Source organism: Odontesthes bonariensis, chromosome 10, assembly GCF_027942865.1.
Source record: "Odontesthes bonariensis isolate fOdoBon6 chromosome 10, fOdoBon6.hap1, whole genome shotgun sequence".
NCBI classification, from domain to species: domain Eukaryota; kingdom Metazoa; phylum Chordata; class Actinopteri; order Atheriniformes; family Atherinopsidae; genus Odontesthes; species Odontesthes bonariensis.
The window spans coordinates 32220488-32236832 of NC_134515.1; the positions used below are offsets into that span (position 1 = coordinate 32220488).

The window sequence follows — 16345 nt, forward strand, 5'->3', positions numbered from 1 at the left end:
CAACCCTTTTCTTCAATTTTCCCCCGAAGGCACGCCTCTAGAGTACATGAACGCGCACGAGCACGAAGGTGCACGAGCGCTGTTCTGACAGCAAGCATCGATCGTTGCCGTATTTAGTATTTAGTATTTAGTTTATGCTAACTATACGTTTAATAATGCTAGGTGCTAGCCAAGCTGGCTCTAGTTTAGCTTCCTGCCAAGCTTCTGGACGTTCACGGAGCAGGGTACGCGCACAGGGAGAAGGAGGGGGAGGGAGGAGCAGATTGCAGTTTGATAGACGGCATCAGTATCCAATCATTGTGAACGGACCGTTCACAATGATTGGATACTGTTTTTCCTAGATTGTACGTTCTAGAGGCCACTAAAACTTTTCATATTTGTGTCAAAACTTTTAATTAATTGGTTGCAATGGGGGTGTGAAGAGTATTTCAAGCAAAATGTAAAAAAATGTTCCAGAAAAAGATCCCCTACCCCGCCTTTAACAAGCCTAAATTGCTCAACATTTCGCTGGTAGACCAAGGAGGGTCTTGGGGTTGAAAACGAGACAATTTTGAACTTTGTAAGTGAAACCATAATTTATTAGCGAACTCGTTTTGATTAAATGCCAGTTAGCCCGCTCATGGCATAACGGGTTTAATGAATAGAACAACACTCCAGCAATGGCGCCAGCGCAAGAAGGCGGCGCCCATAAAATGCTTCTCGGATCGGTGTATAGACTTACAAAGCTCCCAAATGTCTCGTTTTTAATGTCATGGGTCTTCTTTTAACTGTCACTGCAGTGGCGAGTCATTTCAAGCCTTTTAATGGTTAACATAACACGATTGATCTGGTTGTCATGGTCTGGCTCAATGATGTTACTATTTTTATTTTGTTATAGATGGATGACGCGCTTATGACAAGCCTTCTAAACATTTAGCCTAAAATTCATAGTGCGTGTACATCTGTAATTCTACTCTCAGCAAGCAAACTGACAAGATTTTTTTTAAGCAAAGTGTAGATGATGAAAATGGCTCAGCCATATTAGGGTCAAAGACAAATGGGGTGGTCCAAGCCCCCCCCCCCCCCATAACATACACAAATGTGTTACCTATTTGGATATGTATTTTGCTCTCTAAACATTTTGTCCATTTCATGCTTTTAGCGATGTTAATAGAACAGAATGCTGCAAAAACTCTTCAGACTCTTATAAAAGCTTCAGTATCCGACATTTATCCCAGTATTGCACACTGCCTCATATATTGCACACAGCCAGCAGCATATATTGCACTTTGCCCTGTATCATGGCCTTATATGAAATAGCTCATACATGAATTAATGAATAAATAAATAAATACACACACATCTACATCAGGTACTCTGATACATCCATGTCAGTTGTGGTCCATGTTAATGTGCAAAATACTTCCAGAAGTGCAAAATACAATCCTTCCTCACAGAAAATGTGTAGGTAAGTCATATTGTGCATTTGGGTTTTGTGGTATGTGTGTTTATGGTATTTTGCAGCTGAGAAGATTGATGAAGAGGCCTTCCTTCTACTCGATGCCAGTGCCCTGTCAATAATTATCCCCCATGTCGGACCACGACTGAAGATTGCATCCAATCTTAAAAAGTTGTGTGAGGTAAGACGGGTATTTTAGACCTAGACAAACAAGATGGGCTACACTTGTTTTAAGTGCAGAAGGCAGAGTACAGGGCATACTGTCCGTGAGTATTTTGAGCATTTGAAACTGGGACACAATATTCATACTTCATCAAGCTACTTTCAGTGTGCTGAAGATGGCTGCCAGCGAACATTTAGCCATGTAAGATCATTCCGCAGAAATGATCTGCTGGGGCACTGTATCGAATTAGAAACTGTAGGAGACGTTTCAGAGCAGTGCCATGAGTCTCCCCCCAATATCGTTAATGTAGAAAGTGAACAGATTGAAGAATGTGGAGAGCTAGAGGTTGACTATGTGCAAGAAAGAGTTGCTCTCTTTATAGCACGGCTGAGGTCAAGATCATCACAAACAGTTAGTGGAATCATAGATTCAATAGAAGAAACTAGCTGCTTGATCAGTGACATTGTTGGAGACATGAAGCTCAAAACGGAGATGTTTTTAAGAGAAAAGGGATATACAGGTATTCCAGAGGCTGAAGAGCTCCTAAAGGGCGGATTATAGTTCTGCATCTATCGTCTTGACGTGTTGCTTTGCTCTGGTCGCGAACCACTTTTCATGTTATGGTTCTGCAACCTCGGTCTGGAATTTCTCGGGACGCACAGCAGTTTCCCCTCGCGAGAATTTCGGTGGACGGTGACGAGAACTTCGGGGGCGCCGGCGGAAGTGTTTATTTTTCAAAAAAAAAAAAAGTGTATGCAAGATATGGATCTGGAGTTGCTCGACATCGAAGAAGAACAGCTTCTTTTATTGGAGTTGGCGAAAATGCAAAGGAGGAAGCCACACAGACAACCGGAAAGGCACACCGAGGACCAATCACAGCCGCTTTTGTCTGCGCACTTCCGTTGGTGGTCTGCGTGCGTCTGTCGCGTAGTCAGGATTTTTCTGAGGTGCACGACAACGCGCGCAGAGCCTCTGCGTGGGGGAGTGGTCAAGATTTTGACGCTCGCAGAGGCTCTGCGTCCGAGCGTCAGAGGCTTTGCGTCTGAAGCATAAATCAGCCTTCAAGCACTTCAATACTGCAGCAAAGCCTTTTCAAGGTTTAGAAACGGACTTTAAGCAAATGAAATACTTTACTCAGTCAGGAAACTTCATACAGCCAGAGACAGAACCTCTTCCTGGCTTCTCATACACCCAAGAGAGAGACCGTGAGACTGGGATTGGTGGCAGTGGCAGTGCGTGATACTTTTCAGTGTGTTCCTCTAAAACCAACACTGAAGCGTATTGTGGAAAGTGCTGGGACAATTGAGAGAATTTTACAGTGGCGAGAGGCTCAAAGGGGCGCGATTGAGGATTTTAGAGATGGCACCATTTTTGCCACTAACAGCCTCTTTTCTGATGCGTTGTCTATTCCTCTAGTTCTTTACTGTGATGACTGTGAGATGGTGAATCCTCTCAGTTCCAAGACATCAGTTCACAAGCTTGGTTTCATCTATTTCACCATTAAATGCTTGCCGCAAGAGTACCTGTTCAGCCTGAAGTCACACTTCCTCCTTGCAGTGTACAAGACAGATGATGTTAAAACCTACGGAATGGATGCTGTCTTGGAGCCAATTGTGAGTCAGATAAAAGAAATGGAGTTGAATGGTGTTCAGGTTGAAACTGCACAGTTTCAAGGCAGCATTAAAGCAGGGGTGGCACAGGTCTGTGGAGACAACCTTGGACTTAACAGCATCCTTGGTTACACAGAAAGTTTCTCTGCGAATAGTGTGTGCCGATGGTGTCGGGTACATAGACCAGTTTTAAAGGTGCAAACTCTTGAGGATCCCTCTACAATGCGTACCAAGGTGAACTATCAGTCTGATTTGCTGCTCAATAACCCTACAGAGACCGGTGTCAAAAGAGAGTGTTCCCTGAACAAACTGGAGTTTTATCATGTGACAGACAATGTGGCTCCTGATATCATGCACGATATCTTTGAGGGAGTTGGAGGTTTTGAGTTGAAGCTTGTCCTGAATTCACTCATTGAGCAGAAGATTGTGACGCTTGACCAGTTGAACTATAGACTGACAAGTTTTGACTATGGTTTTGCTGATTGCCATAATAAGCCATCTCTCATCAGACCACAGGATTTAAAAAATCCAGATGGGTCATTCAGACTGCGACACAGACATGGTGTTTGCTACGATTACTGCCTCTCATGGTGGGCGATCTGGTGCCAGAGGGTAACAGACATTGGGAATTGCTCCTGTCCTTGCTTAGCTGTATGGAATTAATCTTTTCTCCAGAATTGACAGAAGGAGCTGTTACTTTCTTGAGACACTTGATTGAGGAGCATCATTGTCGCTAACTAGAGCTTTATCCGATCACCATTTGAAGCCTAAGCACCATTTTATGGTCCACTATCCCGGTGCAATCAGGAAACTGGGTCCCATTATTCATTTCTGGTGCATGCGTTTTGAAGCGAAACATGCGTTTTTCAAGCGCGTGAGTCAAGTGACTTGCAATTTTCGAAATATTTGCAAAACGCAAGCATATAGGTACCAACTACAGATGTGCTACACCCTGATGTCAGGCCAGCTGTTCTCTCATGACTTCCAGGTTGGCCCAGGAACTACTGAACTCCTTGGTACCATAGAGGACTTTGAAAGCGTAAAATCTGGTTTTGAGGGAATTGGTACGTACACAGAGGTGTATTTGGCATCTTGGATTAAGCACAAGGGTACCAGCTACAGGCCTGGTATGACGCTTCTCGTGTCTATGTCAGCTGATGGTGACCCACAGTTTGGAACCATTCAAACAATTGTGCTGGTGGACAAAACCATCAAAACTGGGAGACATTAGGATTTTAAAGGCATTTTTTTGCCTTTACTGTGTCTCCTACCTCCTCAGTCAAGGGGGTTGACATTGACTCGATTGTTGACCATTGTAGCGTTACCGGGTATTTATATACCTATTAAATATAAGGATTTATGAGATGTTCTTACAGTCTCAAATAAACCTTACCTCGAATTCAGGGGCACCACCAACCTAGGTTTTGACTTAATTTTCAGTCACAGTCAGGTAGGAAAACTGTTCGAAATCTTACGATCCTGGTGTTAAATTAATATTCAATTAATAGCCTAATCAGTCTCATATCTCGCTACTTTCGTGAAGTTCTCGTTTGGTTGGACAGACATTACGTAAAGAAAGCATACGACACAATCTGTGATTATAACATATATATAGATATATGAGCTGTTTATTACAATGATATGATCTTAGACATGAACCTTTAAACAAACAGGAGATGCATGGAATATGGGTGATTATATACAACGCTTAGTGAATATAAAATAAAATATGGGGATGGAGAGATATTGGATTTATTCAAATAGTTCAGGTTGGCTGACTATTTGACGCTAAATACTGACATTTCGGATTAATTTATCATTCTGTGAAAGCCTCGAGACATCCATCAAACCCACTTTAAGGTGAAAACGGGTCGGTCTTACTGTGCTGAAGTTCTGTTCAGTCGGTTCGGACCATGGTAGCGGCCACGCGGGGTCCGAGGGGACTTCTCTTCCGCTCTCTGGGCCTTCCTGGCTGTGGTGGCTGACCCTTTTAGTTTCTCAGTTGCTTCTCTTCACAGGGAAACGGGGACGATGATGTCGAGGGCTTTACTGTGGGATGATCAGATCCATCGTTGTGTCAGAGTTGGTCCGTTGCTGCTTTCTCTGATGAAGTGAACTTAAGTTCACAGAAGATTAATAAAAGTTTGCTTGGAGTTGGCTTTCTTGGTAGGAAAAGGTGATGATGGCGTGAAACAGCGGAGGTTAGGACGTGCGACGTAGAAGGACGTGGATGGCGAGGGACGAACACAAACACGTAAAACGTGCATCTTCAGAGTATTTCAATCTGTTTCTTTGTTCGGATCTTTCTTTCTCGTCTCCGGGGTCTCACTGGGTTCTGGAGGGTCTCCTCCGGTCGTCCGCTGCATCGTTATCCACACGTCCTTCCGCTCTCTCCTGAGATTATGGAAAACTCCCAAACTCCGGCGAGCTCTTCTCTTCTGCTTAAACCATCTCTAAAAGTCTGTGAGCAGCTGTTTTCTGCTCAAATCTCCTTCTGAAACTCTGGGTTGGAACCCTTCTGGAACAAGATCCAGAGCACAAGAGGGCAAGAAGGCAAGAGGGCAAGAGGCCTGTGTTTTCCGCTGTTCCGGGTTTTGACTCTCGGAGGCGGGGCTTACACTACTTTTTCAGCCAATGACATGCTTGAACTGTGTGCATGTCTCTGTAAGGTGATCTGTGCTAGGGGGATTTCTGGATGAGACAAAGAACTCTGTGTTTCTCCATTACTCCCATCTCATAGAACATTTGTCTCGGTGATTCTGAAAACACCACATCTTGTTAAGATATGCAGATTAAAGATATAACATAGACTTGTAATATAAAGACATCAAAATAACACACATGATAAAGACAATTATGACTTTCAAAATTCAGGTGAATATCTATGAAATCGTGACATATGAATTGTGAATTACACAATGCTAATTTCTGTGTTAACAATGGGGACACTAAACAAATACCAAATAGATACCGAAGGGACATCGTTAAAAGTTACTAGTTGCATATATTTTGTCCATTTTACTGAGTCCTCTGGGATTTAGATGTTCAACTAATCAACACTGCAGACCACTAGGGGGCAATGTGGTTCCATCAGGCAGGTTGGGCATTTTCCACCAAAATCAGTTCTTTGTCAATATTTAAGCCAGAATCGTACAAATTGTCTCTATATGCGTCTTGTGATCAAGCTGGAAACCTGAAAGAAATTGTACACGGTTATCAAACACATTTAATATAGTTTTAAGATTTGACTAAAAGTGAGTCTTCTCAGTTCGTATGTATAGCCATCTGGTCGGTCTGATGGTGAAGAGGGGTGTTAAAGTGTCAACTTTCGAGTTATGGTCTAGATAAGATAGTAAGTGTCCCACTTTTCCAAGAGTGAGTTCTTTGTTCATTCGAGTTTTCCAATTTTAATGGCAAGTGTCTGTTGGAGTTCGACTCCCCAAAAGCTCTTAAGGGTGTTGTAAATTAGGCAGTTTCTGTCTCTTTTTCCTTTGTGGAAAGAAAATGAAGATCTGGTTTATATCCACATACGTAAACATCCCCCACAGGAATGTTGGTTTTGTCAAAGTTTGAAAAACTCTTAATCCACACGGCACTGTGACTGCTACACCATCATCCACTCCATGTTGTGATGTCCCATAAGGGCAATGATGATGATTACTACATTTCCTTGAGATATAAGCTAGTTTAATCACAGGAATGATAAGGACACTGTACATAGTTTTGTCTGTATGTTGTTATTAAGGGTCCACTGTTTGTCTAGATCTACTGCCTAATTTTGCTTGCAACTAGTTTTAGAGGATATCTACTCCTCATCTTTAAGGTGCGAGTTAACTTTTTGTTGTGAAACTGACTGATTATGGACAGTGGCAATCAGTTTTTCACGAAGACATTTCCTTGCCAGATGCCAGGACCAGCACTAGCCCCAGAACCAGATGCTTTCACCTTGTCCCCAAGCAGTTCCTCACAACAGAGTGTAAGACTGGAGAAAAAAGGCATATTTGTAAGTATTTTCTTTCTACTATATAATCATTAATTGCCTTTTTTTGGAGTAATCTCAAGGCTATACTGGGTGTGAAAATGTAGTGTTTAATTCAATTTTAAAGGAGAACACTGGCACGTTTTGACTTAAATCACTCTGTTAAAGGTCTTTGAGTGCTAGAAAGTGGAGTGTAGCTTCTTCAGTGGCACAAAAGAGCTGTTTACTTTGACATTAGAATTTTTACCAGGTAAAGGAGGGGTAAATCACCGCACACTGGTCTTCTTTGCTGGTATTTTATTTTATTTGGTGAACAACGCGTTTCGCTGTTGCTTCATTAGATTAGAATTTTTACGTTACATTACATTTAGCAGATGCCTTTTATCCAAAGCGACTAACATTAGCTACTTTGCCTGACCAGCCATGTTATCTCAGCTGAGGTAGCACCGATTTGTTGCATTTTTTGACAACGGACAGTACACAAAGACCTTTAGCACTGGAACATAGGTCCAAACATGCTGGCATTCTCCTCCTTCAATGGAAATCACTATGTCCAGTGTAGCCAAAGAATGACTGTCCCAACACTGTGTTCCTCCTTTTTTCACTGATAGAATGTACGGGAAATTCTCAATGAAATACCTGATGGCCGAGATTTGGTAATCAGCCTTGAAAATGGCATTATATCCCACACCCAGAGATTGTCCATGGTCCGGATCTTGGTGTCCCACTTGATGCAGCGCTTTGGCGAGAAGTGAGTATCTCACTTATGGCCTCTGACCATTTGTCCTTTGGCACCCCCCATGATGTGTCTTGTCACTTTTTTCAGTTTGTGTAGGCCTATCAGTATTTTCTGAACAGATTGAACACACTTTTAAAAAATACCCTGATAATACCGAAAACCATGATAATTTCGTACACTATAACTGTGAGGTTAAATTTTCACACCGTTATATCCCTACTGCACACATGTAAGGTAATATATCTTTCTTTTCTTTTTTAGCCCAGCTTCGACTATTAACCCATTGACGCCGGATGTTGCGTAGCGCAACATTGCCCCTAACGCCGGTTGTTGCGTAGCGCAACATTGTTCATTTATCATTATTTTCAAGACGCATGCAGCATGTAATGCACAATAATTGGTTCAAATACACATGAGGTGGGTGTTTTCGATTAGCCTGTTCTGCAATTGTGCGTTTGTAGCTAATTTGACAGCTCGGCTACAATGGCTGCGGTTAACGAGACATACTGTGACAGCGATGGAAGTGATGTGGAGTTGGAAGGGAATGATCAACAGAATTTATTAGAGGAAGAGAGGCAGTCCGCTGGATTTCGCACCCGACGTCAACAAAAGTTTACTCGTACACCGGGGCTGAAGGTGCCAATATCTGAAGATGCAACTAGTCCTTTAGTGTTCTCGCATATTTTCACTGATGAAGTTTGGGATATGTTGGTGACACAGACAAACTTATATGCGGATCAGGCGCGCGGCCACACACCATCCAACTCGAAGTGGAGCCCCGTGTCAAAGCAGGAGATGAAATCTTTCATCGGTCTCTGCCTAATTTTTGGAATAATCAAACTACCAACTCGCCGGGATTACTGGAGGCAGAGCAAGTGGCTGTATCAGACAAATGTAGCCCGAGTGATGGCACGAGATCGTTTCGACATGATCTGGAGGTAATTATTTATTCTTGCGCTGCATTCTGACGACTTCTCATTCTTCTTTGAGTGGCGTTGGCCTTATGTCAAAAAAAAGAGAGCCCGGTGCGAATTACTGCAGTATGACAACTATGATGTTTTAGAAGTCGTGTCACTGAAGTATACAGTATAACTGCACAATGCAAGATATATTGCAGGGTTTTTTATCATTCATTATTATTGCTGATATTATGATTATGATTTAGTTATAGTATAGTAACAGTATAGTAATAGTAGTATAATAAATAGCAGCATTGGGTATTATCCTGAATCATAAAGCAAAACTACATGAACCAAATGTCCAACATTGATAAAAAAAAAAAGTAATACAATCCAGCCAGCGAAAAAAAATTGAATTTTTCTTAGGTGTTTTCAATAAATTGTTTTTAGTTCAAAAAACCCTCAGGCATTGGGGACCTTTTCTAAAAACTGGCTTAGGCATTGAGCAGCCTTTTTTGCAGGTGCTTTAGGCGCCAATGGGTTAAGGCAGAGCTGGCATCTTCAGTAGTGGAGCAATTTCCTTGTCTCAAGGACACTGAAGGCACTGGCTATGTAACCACCCCCCCCCCCGCCGCCGCCGCCGCCGCCGCCGCCGCCGCCCTCTGACATGCAATCGCCCTGGACGCTCGTTGAACAGAGCGTCGCTTTGGACAGACAGGTTTCACAAGCAACCTCTCCCCACACCACTCTCTCTCTCGTGCCTGCGCAGTCGAAAGGTGCAAGGTGCACGAGTTATTTTATTGCCTGCACGCTCTCACTCGCATTGAAAAAAAAAAAAAAAAAACTCCCTCGAATAGTCTAAAATCCGGGATATTTTATCCGACTCGCGGGCATCCGTGATAACTATCAATATCAGGGAGACTCCCGGACCTTCCGGGAGACTTGGGATGTCTGTGTAAGTTATGTTTAACTACACCAACACATAATTTCTCTAGCTTAAAGTTGAGTCTACTAAATTAAATTTTAACAATAGGATGAGTCGTTATAGTAGGCTAGGTCTAAACCACATTCTGGATAACTTCAGCTTAATAGGCTTCAATAACAAATGTTACATTACATTACATTACATTACATTACATTACATTACATTACGGTCATTTTGCAGACGCTTTTAACCAAAGCGACTTACAGTAAGTGCGTTCAACATCGGTGGGCAAAAGAACTTCAGGTCACAAGAAATCATAAGTGCATTTCCTTCCAATACCAAACAGCTAAGAGCAAAACTAGTGCTAGAGTAAGTGCGATAAGTCAGATACCTCAGCCTCTCACCAACTGCACACCAGTCACAGCGGGGTGGGGATGCAAACCCTGGTTCGGGTAGGGGAAGAAATAAAAGAGGTAAGAAAAGCAGGAATGGGATTCAAACCCTGGTTCGGGTAGGGGGTAATGAAAATATAGAGGGTGCCAGTGGTGGAGGAAACAATAAGTGCGTAAGGAACTAGGACGGATCAGGGTAGTGTTTCCTGAAGAGGTGGGTTTTCAGCCTGCGGCGAAAGATGGGCAGCGACTCAGCTGTCCTGATATCAGTCGGGAGATCGTTCCACCATCGGGGTGCAAGAACAGAGAAAAGCCGTGACCGTGTCGATCGTGCGCAGGGACCCCTGAGTGACGGGGGAGCCAGGCGCCTGGTGGCCGCAGAGCGAAGTGGTCGGGCGGGGGTGTAGGGCTTGACCATAGCCTGGAGGTATGAAGGAGCTGTTCCTTCCACTGCCCTGTAGGCCAGCACCAGAGTCTTAAACTGGATGCGAGCAGCTACAGGAAGCCAGTGTAGAGAGCGGAGAAGGGGAGTGGTGTGGGAGAACTTGGGGAGGTTGAACACCAGACGAGCAGCAGCTTTCTGAACCAGCTCCAGAGGTCTGATGGCAGAAGCCGGGGCGCCAGCAAGGAGGGAGTTGCAGTAGTCCAGGCGGGAGATGACAAGAGCCTGGATGAGCACCTGTGCTGCCTTGTCGGTGAGGATGGGGCGAATCCTCCGGATATTGTAGAGGAGGAATCGGCAGGAACGGGTCACTGATGCGATGTTTGGCGAGAACGACAGTTCGTCGTCCAGGGTCACACCCAGATTCCTCGCGGTCCGGGTTGATGTCACCACAAAGTCATCCATGGTGATGACCAGGTCTCTGAATGGGCAGCCCTTCCCCGGGAGAAACACCAGCTCAGTCTTGTCCAGGTTGAGCTTAAGGTGGTGCATCGACATCCACCCCGAGATGTCTGCCAGGCACGCAGCAATGCGTGCTTCCACTTGGGTGTCAGAAGGGGGAAAAGACAGAATCAGCTGGGTGTCGTCTGCATAGCAGTGGTAGGAAAAGTTATGGGAGTGGATGACAGAACCAAGAGATGATGTGTAGAGGGAGAAAAGAAGAGGACCCAGGATCGAACCTTGGGGAACCCCGGTGGTGAGCCTACGTGGCTTCGACACAGACCCTCTCAGTGTGACCTGGTAGAAGCGATCTGTCAGGTAGGATGAGAACATGGAGAGTGCAGAGCCCGAAACCCCCATTCCCTCCAGGGTAGAGAGAAGGATGTCGTGGTTCACTGTGTCAAATGCTGCAGAAAGGTCCAGGAGAATCAGGACAGAGGAGAGAGAGTTAGCTCGAGCAGTTTGGAGTGACTCAGTTACTGCTAGGTGGCCCACCTTGAACCCGGACTGGTAGGGATCCAAGAGGTTGTTCTGGTGGAGGTAAGAGGACAGTTGTTTAAAGACAGCACGTTCAAGAGTTTTGGACAGAAAGGGTAGAAGGGATGTAATGTCTGTAATTCTTGATCTCTGAAGGGTCAAGAGCTGGTTTCTTTAGAAGAGGAGTGACTCTGGCAGTCCTGAAAGCAGAAGGAAAGAGCCTGATGTCAAAGATGTGTTAATGAGGTGGGTCAGGTAAGGAAGAAGATCAGGTGCAGCAGAATGAAGGAGAGGGGAAGGGACTGGGTCAAGGGAACATGTGGTGGGGCGGCTGGATGTTACAAGGTGAAGGACCTCATTTGCAGAGAGGGGAGAGAAGTGGGACAGAGAGGGAGGTGAGGGAGAAGGTGGTAGGGAGGGAGGAGTGGAGGGCGACAGGTGTGGGTGGTGTGGACAGCTGGGAGGTGAGGGAAGGAAGATCGGATATCGTTAACCTTCTTGTCAAAGAAGTCGGCGAAATCGTCAGGGAGGAGGGAGGAGGAGGGGAGAGGGGGTGGGGGTTGGAGGAGGGATGAGAAAGTTTGGAAGAGTTTTTTGGGGTTGGAAGCAGAAGTTTGAATTTTGTTACAGAAGAAGGCAGTTTTTGCAGCAGAGAGAGAGGAGGAAAAAGTGGAAAGCAAGGACTGGAAGGTAAGAAGGTCTTCAGGAAGTTTACTTTTCCTCCATTTGCACTCGGCCGCCCTCACGCTCCGCCTCTCAGTACGCACTGAGTCCGACAGCCAAGGGCCAGGTGGAGCTGAGCGTGCAGGCCTGGAGGTGAGGGGACAGAGTTTGTCTAGAGAGGAGGACAGGGTGTTCAGTTCTAACCATTTCTGAACTGTCAAATACCTCATGCTTTGTGGAGATGATCGTCTTTGCTGTCCTTTCATACTTAGTTAATACCATTGCATATACTGTTTTTATTGTTTGTTTTGGAAAATAAATGCTGAAATGTTATGGAAATTCACAAAGACGTCATGGAAATTCATTGATATAGTAATCTTCAAATCTCCTCTACATAGTACATCTGCCTGAATTCAACTTTTGTTTATTTTAAAACAATGCTAGGATGCATGGTTCACCGCATCCAGGAACCATAGACCTGCTACAGGCTTTCTCGAAGAGCGCCTACGCAATGTCCGAAAAAGGCTTCACAAGGGCAGACGGCAGAGTTCGACACCCCAAGCAGCTCTTCAAAAAGACTCACTGCCACAGACCTCAGCAATTTTACCAGGTACAACAACATAGGCCACAGAGGATATGTGAGGGAGATTTTGGTGGTAAAGTAAAATACCAGTGTCAGGACTTTGTATGAGCTCTTCCATTTGCTCTCTATGCTCTTCTATAGTCTTCTCTGGTCAAATTTTGAAATGTAGGTCTACTCCCTAAATTTTGTCAAGGGGTTCTTTTCTGATGAATTTTTACTTGCCTCGTGAGTTCCTTTGACCACATGTTATTTCGAAAAGGTAATAAAGGGATGAGCCCATACAAAGTCAGTGGAGCAGCTTTTGTCCTTTTTGAGGTAACTCGAGGGGGACTGTTTCCAACTCCTAAAGCCCTCTGGTTTTGATGTTCTAAAATGGGGGGGGGTTACAGAGTTGGGAGGGGATATTACTTGCAAGCTTTTGTTGTGTTTCGATGACAACCAGTATTAACTTCTTAGGCCATTAGATGTCTGTCTGCCGTGTGCATGCTAACATGCAATTTATACATTTTGGTATTTCAGTACAAACTGTATAATTGGCTAATGCGTGCATGTGGCAATTTTTGCTGAAGTATGGCGATATTGGAAAGAAAGTAGATTAGTTGGATAGCATTATAGCATCAAAGCCTGGTTGGAGTTTTCAGTTTTCCAGTCTAGGTTTATGTAATTCACAAAAGTATAGTCAAAGTAATAAACAAACACATTCTTTCCAAGAGTGTTTTTCAATTTTGTTTTGTTTTGTGTCAACTTAATTTCTTCTGTCTCCAGCATAACACCAGAAAGAGCCGTGGAGCTGGCTGAGTGGCTGAGAAACAATATATACCCGTCATCGCAAGTAGCAGAGTTTATGCTTGAAACTGCTGTCCACAGAGCCCAGTGGATAAGGGCAAATGGAACCAAGCCAATACATGAGATTTGCAGAGGATTTCCACGCTTGGTGGAGACATCTGGTATGGTAGGTTTCCTCACCCGTAATATTACACACAGTTTTCAAGATCTTTCATGTAATGGCGAGACCTATGAATAATGTATGATTTATGGCTTTACACTATTCAACCAAAATTAGTAATTGTGACATCCATTTGTGACATCCCCATGTAGATCTCCCAGGATTTCTCCATGTTACAGCCAGACGCGACAAACAAATTGATATCCAACTGGACACACTTTACTGAGAAGATTATTGACATGGCTGGGAAGGACAAGATTGGGGACCTACTCATCAACATTGACAGCCTCTCTGAAGGTATAACATGTATCTATTAGATTAGACATTGAGACTTACAGCTAGGCCTGGGCGATTTCGATTTTATTCGCAATGTGAAAAAAATCTACGATACGAGAAATAACACTTTCGATTGCCCCAGGATAAGCTGACGCCTTCAAAAAAAAAAAAACACCACAGTTTCCACAGACACGTGAATAGCCAATCATAACTAAACAATGCCGCACGTAACCAATCAGTTGAAAGAGTGTCACCTTGGGTTGTGCACACATGCTGCACACACATATGAGACGCGGCGGCACTGACAGCAGTAGGAGCAGAGTACAGACCTAGATTAAACTAGGTCTGTGGAGCGGAGCAGCAGTAGCTTAGTTCTGATGAAGATTGCAGCAAGGCATTTCTCCATCCAAACCGTCAAACTAAAGCTTTATTTGGACGCGACTAGTTTTATGGGAACGCACCATGTCAGTAAAGATAGCAGAGTATTTCTATTAACTTCGCCGACAGTTTCAATTCCTGTGAAATGGCCCGGAGAAATTATCCTAATATGCTACTAATCCACTGCAAATGCGACCATTTGTTAAGATGTCTGTCTAGCCCCGTAGCATTTTTAAATCCCTGGCTGCGTACGCAGCCAAATATTGGTAAACACTGAAATGTATGTATATTGTGGAGATGGCACGCATGTGAGGACAAGACAGTCGATCCCTACGGTGCTTGATGATTTACCCTCTGCGCTACCCAGATCGGCCATCAAGCGAACGTCCTCCCTGCTTATTATATTGTCCAAGACTGGACTTTGTTAAGTTATTTGTTCATTAAGAAGGAACAAGACGATTTTTGTTTTGCTGTTGTCTTGGAAATGTCTTGGAGAATTTGGACGTGTCTAGGCCTAATGTAGGCCTGCTCTGCATTTGCCATGTTGTTGTTGTTTTTTTTAAACAGAAAATTAAAAAAATATGTAAAAATCAATATAAAATCTGGCTCAAGGACTACCCATATTCTAGTATGGCAAGTGACCATAACCGGTGGTGTGTGAGGAAAACTAAATTGTCAAATTTGAAAGTGCTGTCAGAACTGGTGTGCAGAGGCCCTTAACATTCGATATCACTCCGCATGGAATCAGTTGTTGCAAACTGTGGCAAGGGTTCCATCTTTGAATAAATGATATTGGGAAAACATTATCAAACGGGCTTAGAAACAGCAATAAGCCACTAGAGACCTTGAGTTAAACTGTTTTTACAATGGCTAAGGAGGTTTAATGGCATTCCTATGACACCTCTGAGAACTCCTTAAGGACAATTCCAAGTTGTCATGAGAAAAAAGTCTGTGCATACTCTCTAAAACAAAAACTATATTGTGATTTGTTGAAAAGTTTTTTGTTTACTATTGGTTGCAATGTCAACATCAGAGTTTGATTTTGATTCTTCTGTTCTTTAATCTCCATTTTAAATGTTCCAGAAAGAAGAGGAGATGTTGCCCTACTGCTCCTTCACAGAATCATCCCTCCTGGTACTTACAAAGTGGGCAGGAAATATTGGAGACCCAGTCTACTAGAGTCGTCAAAGGCTTTCATTGACGAACAACATGTGAGTTGCACAATGTTTCAGAATAATCAGGATGTTCAGCCCAGTATTTTTCTCAGTACATAATACAGGGTTCCCGCGGGGTCTTAAAAAGCCTTAAAAGCATTGAATTCAAGAATTTGGAAATAATACCTTAAAAACCCTTGAAAAAGGCTTGAATTTTAATGTGTAGGTCTTAAAATCTGTGCGCAGAATATACAGTATGTCACAGAAGTGAGTACACCCCTCACATTGTTGCAGATCTGTAAGTATATCTTTCCATGGGATAACATTTAAGAAATGTCCCTTTTACACACTGAATAGTAACCTGTGTACAACATATATAACCGCTTCAATTTGTTGTTCACACGGGTGTACTCACTTCTGTGACATACTGTACGTTGTCCATATAGAATTTCTCATTATTTTCAATACCTTAACCGTCATTATTTTGTATCATCTTAATCGCCATTATTTTGGTAATGTACTCGCGGCGGCCTTCTAAGTAGGACCTAAGTTTGTTTACGCACAGTCAGACACTACGTGCTGGGAGACGGCAGGCAACACTCCAGACGTCCAGAATAGTGCACTGTAGTTTAATCATTCATAGTGGAATTATGGAATAGTTCGTGATGGGACTTGTAATCATGGACCACAAACTGCAAAATGTGGATTCAGTTGTTTGGAGTTGGCAAAATTAACTAGCTTAACCCAGGTAAGGCAGCTGCAGTTCTTCAGTGGTTAGCTAACTTTTCAATGTCTATCTAGTTAACGCTAATCAGCGAACTAATTAGCGAACTATTTAGC

The 16345-nt window shown here is 43.5% G+C and overlaps 1 protein-coding gene and 1 long non-coding RNA gene across 2 annotated transcripts; one reads left to right on the forward strand and one right to left on the reverse strand.

Moving 5' to 3' along the window:
- Positions 1-10326: 10326 nt before the first annotated feature.
- Positions 10327-12869, reverse strand: LOC142390424 (uncharacterized). The gene is made up of 3 exons (XM_075475839.1): positions 12762-12869; positions 11295-11535; positions 10327-11123 (listed from the first exon to the last, which is right to left on the reverse strand). The coding sequence occupies exons 1-3, from the start codon at positions 12867-12869 to the stop codon at positions 10327-10329; spliced, it is 1146 nt and encodes a 381-aa protein (XP_075331954.1).
- Positions 12870-13567: 698 nt separating this feature from the next.
- LOC142390384 (uncharacterized) lies at positions 13568-15517 on the forward strand. Its single transcript, XR_012770456.1, has 3 exons — positions 13568-13703; positions 13850-13994; positions 15435-15517. It is a non-coding gene; the product is annotated as an uncharacterized LOC142390384 (long non-coding RNA).
- The last annotated feature ends 828 nt before the right edge of the window (positions 15518-16345 follow it).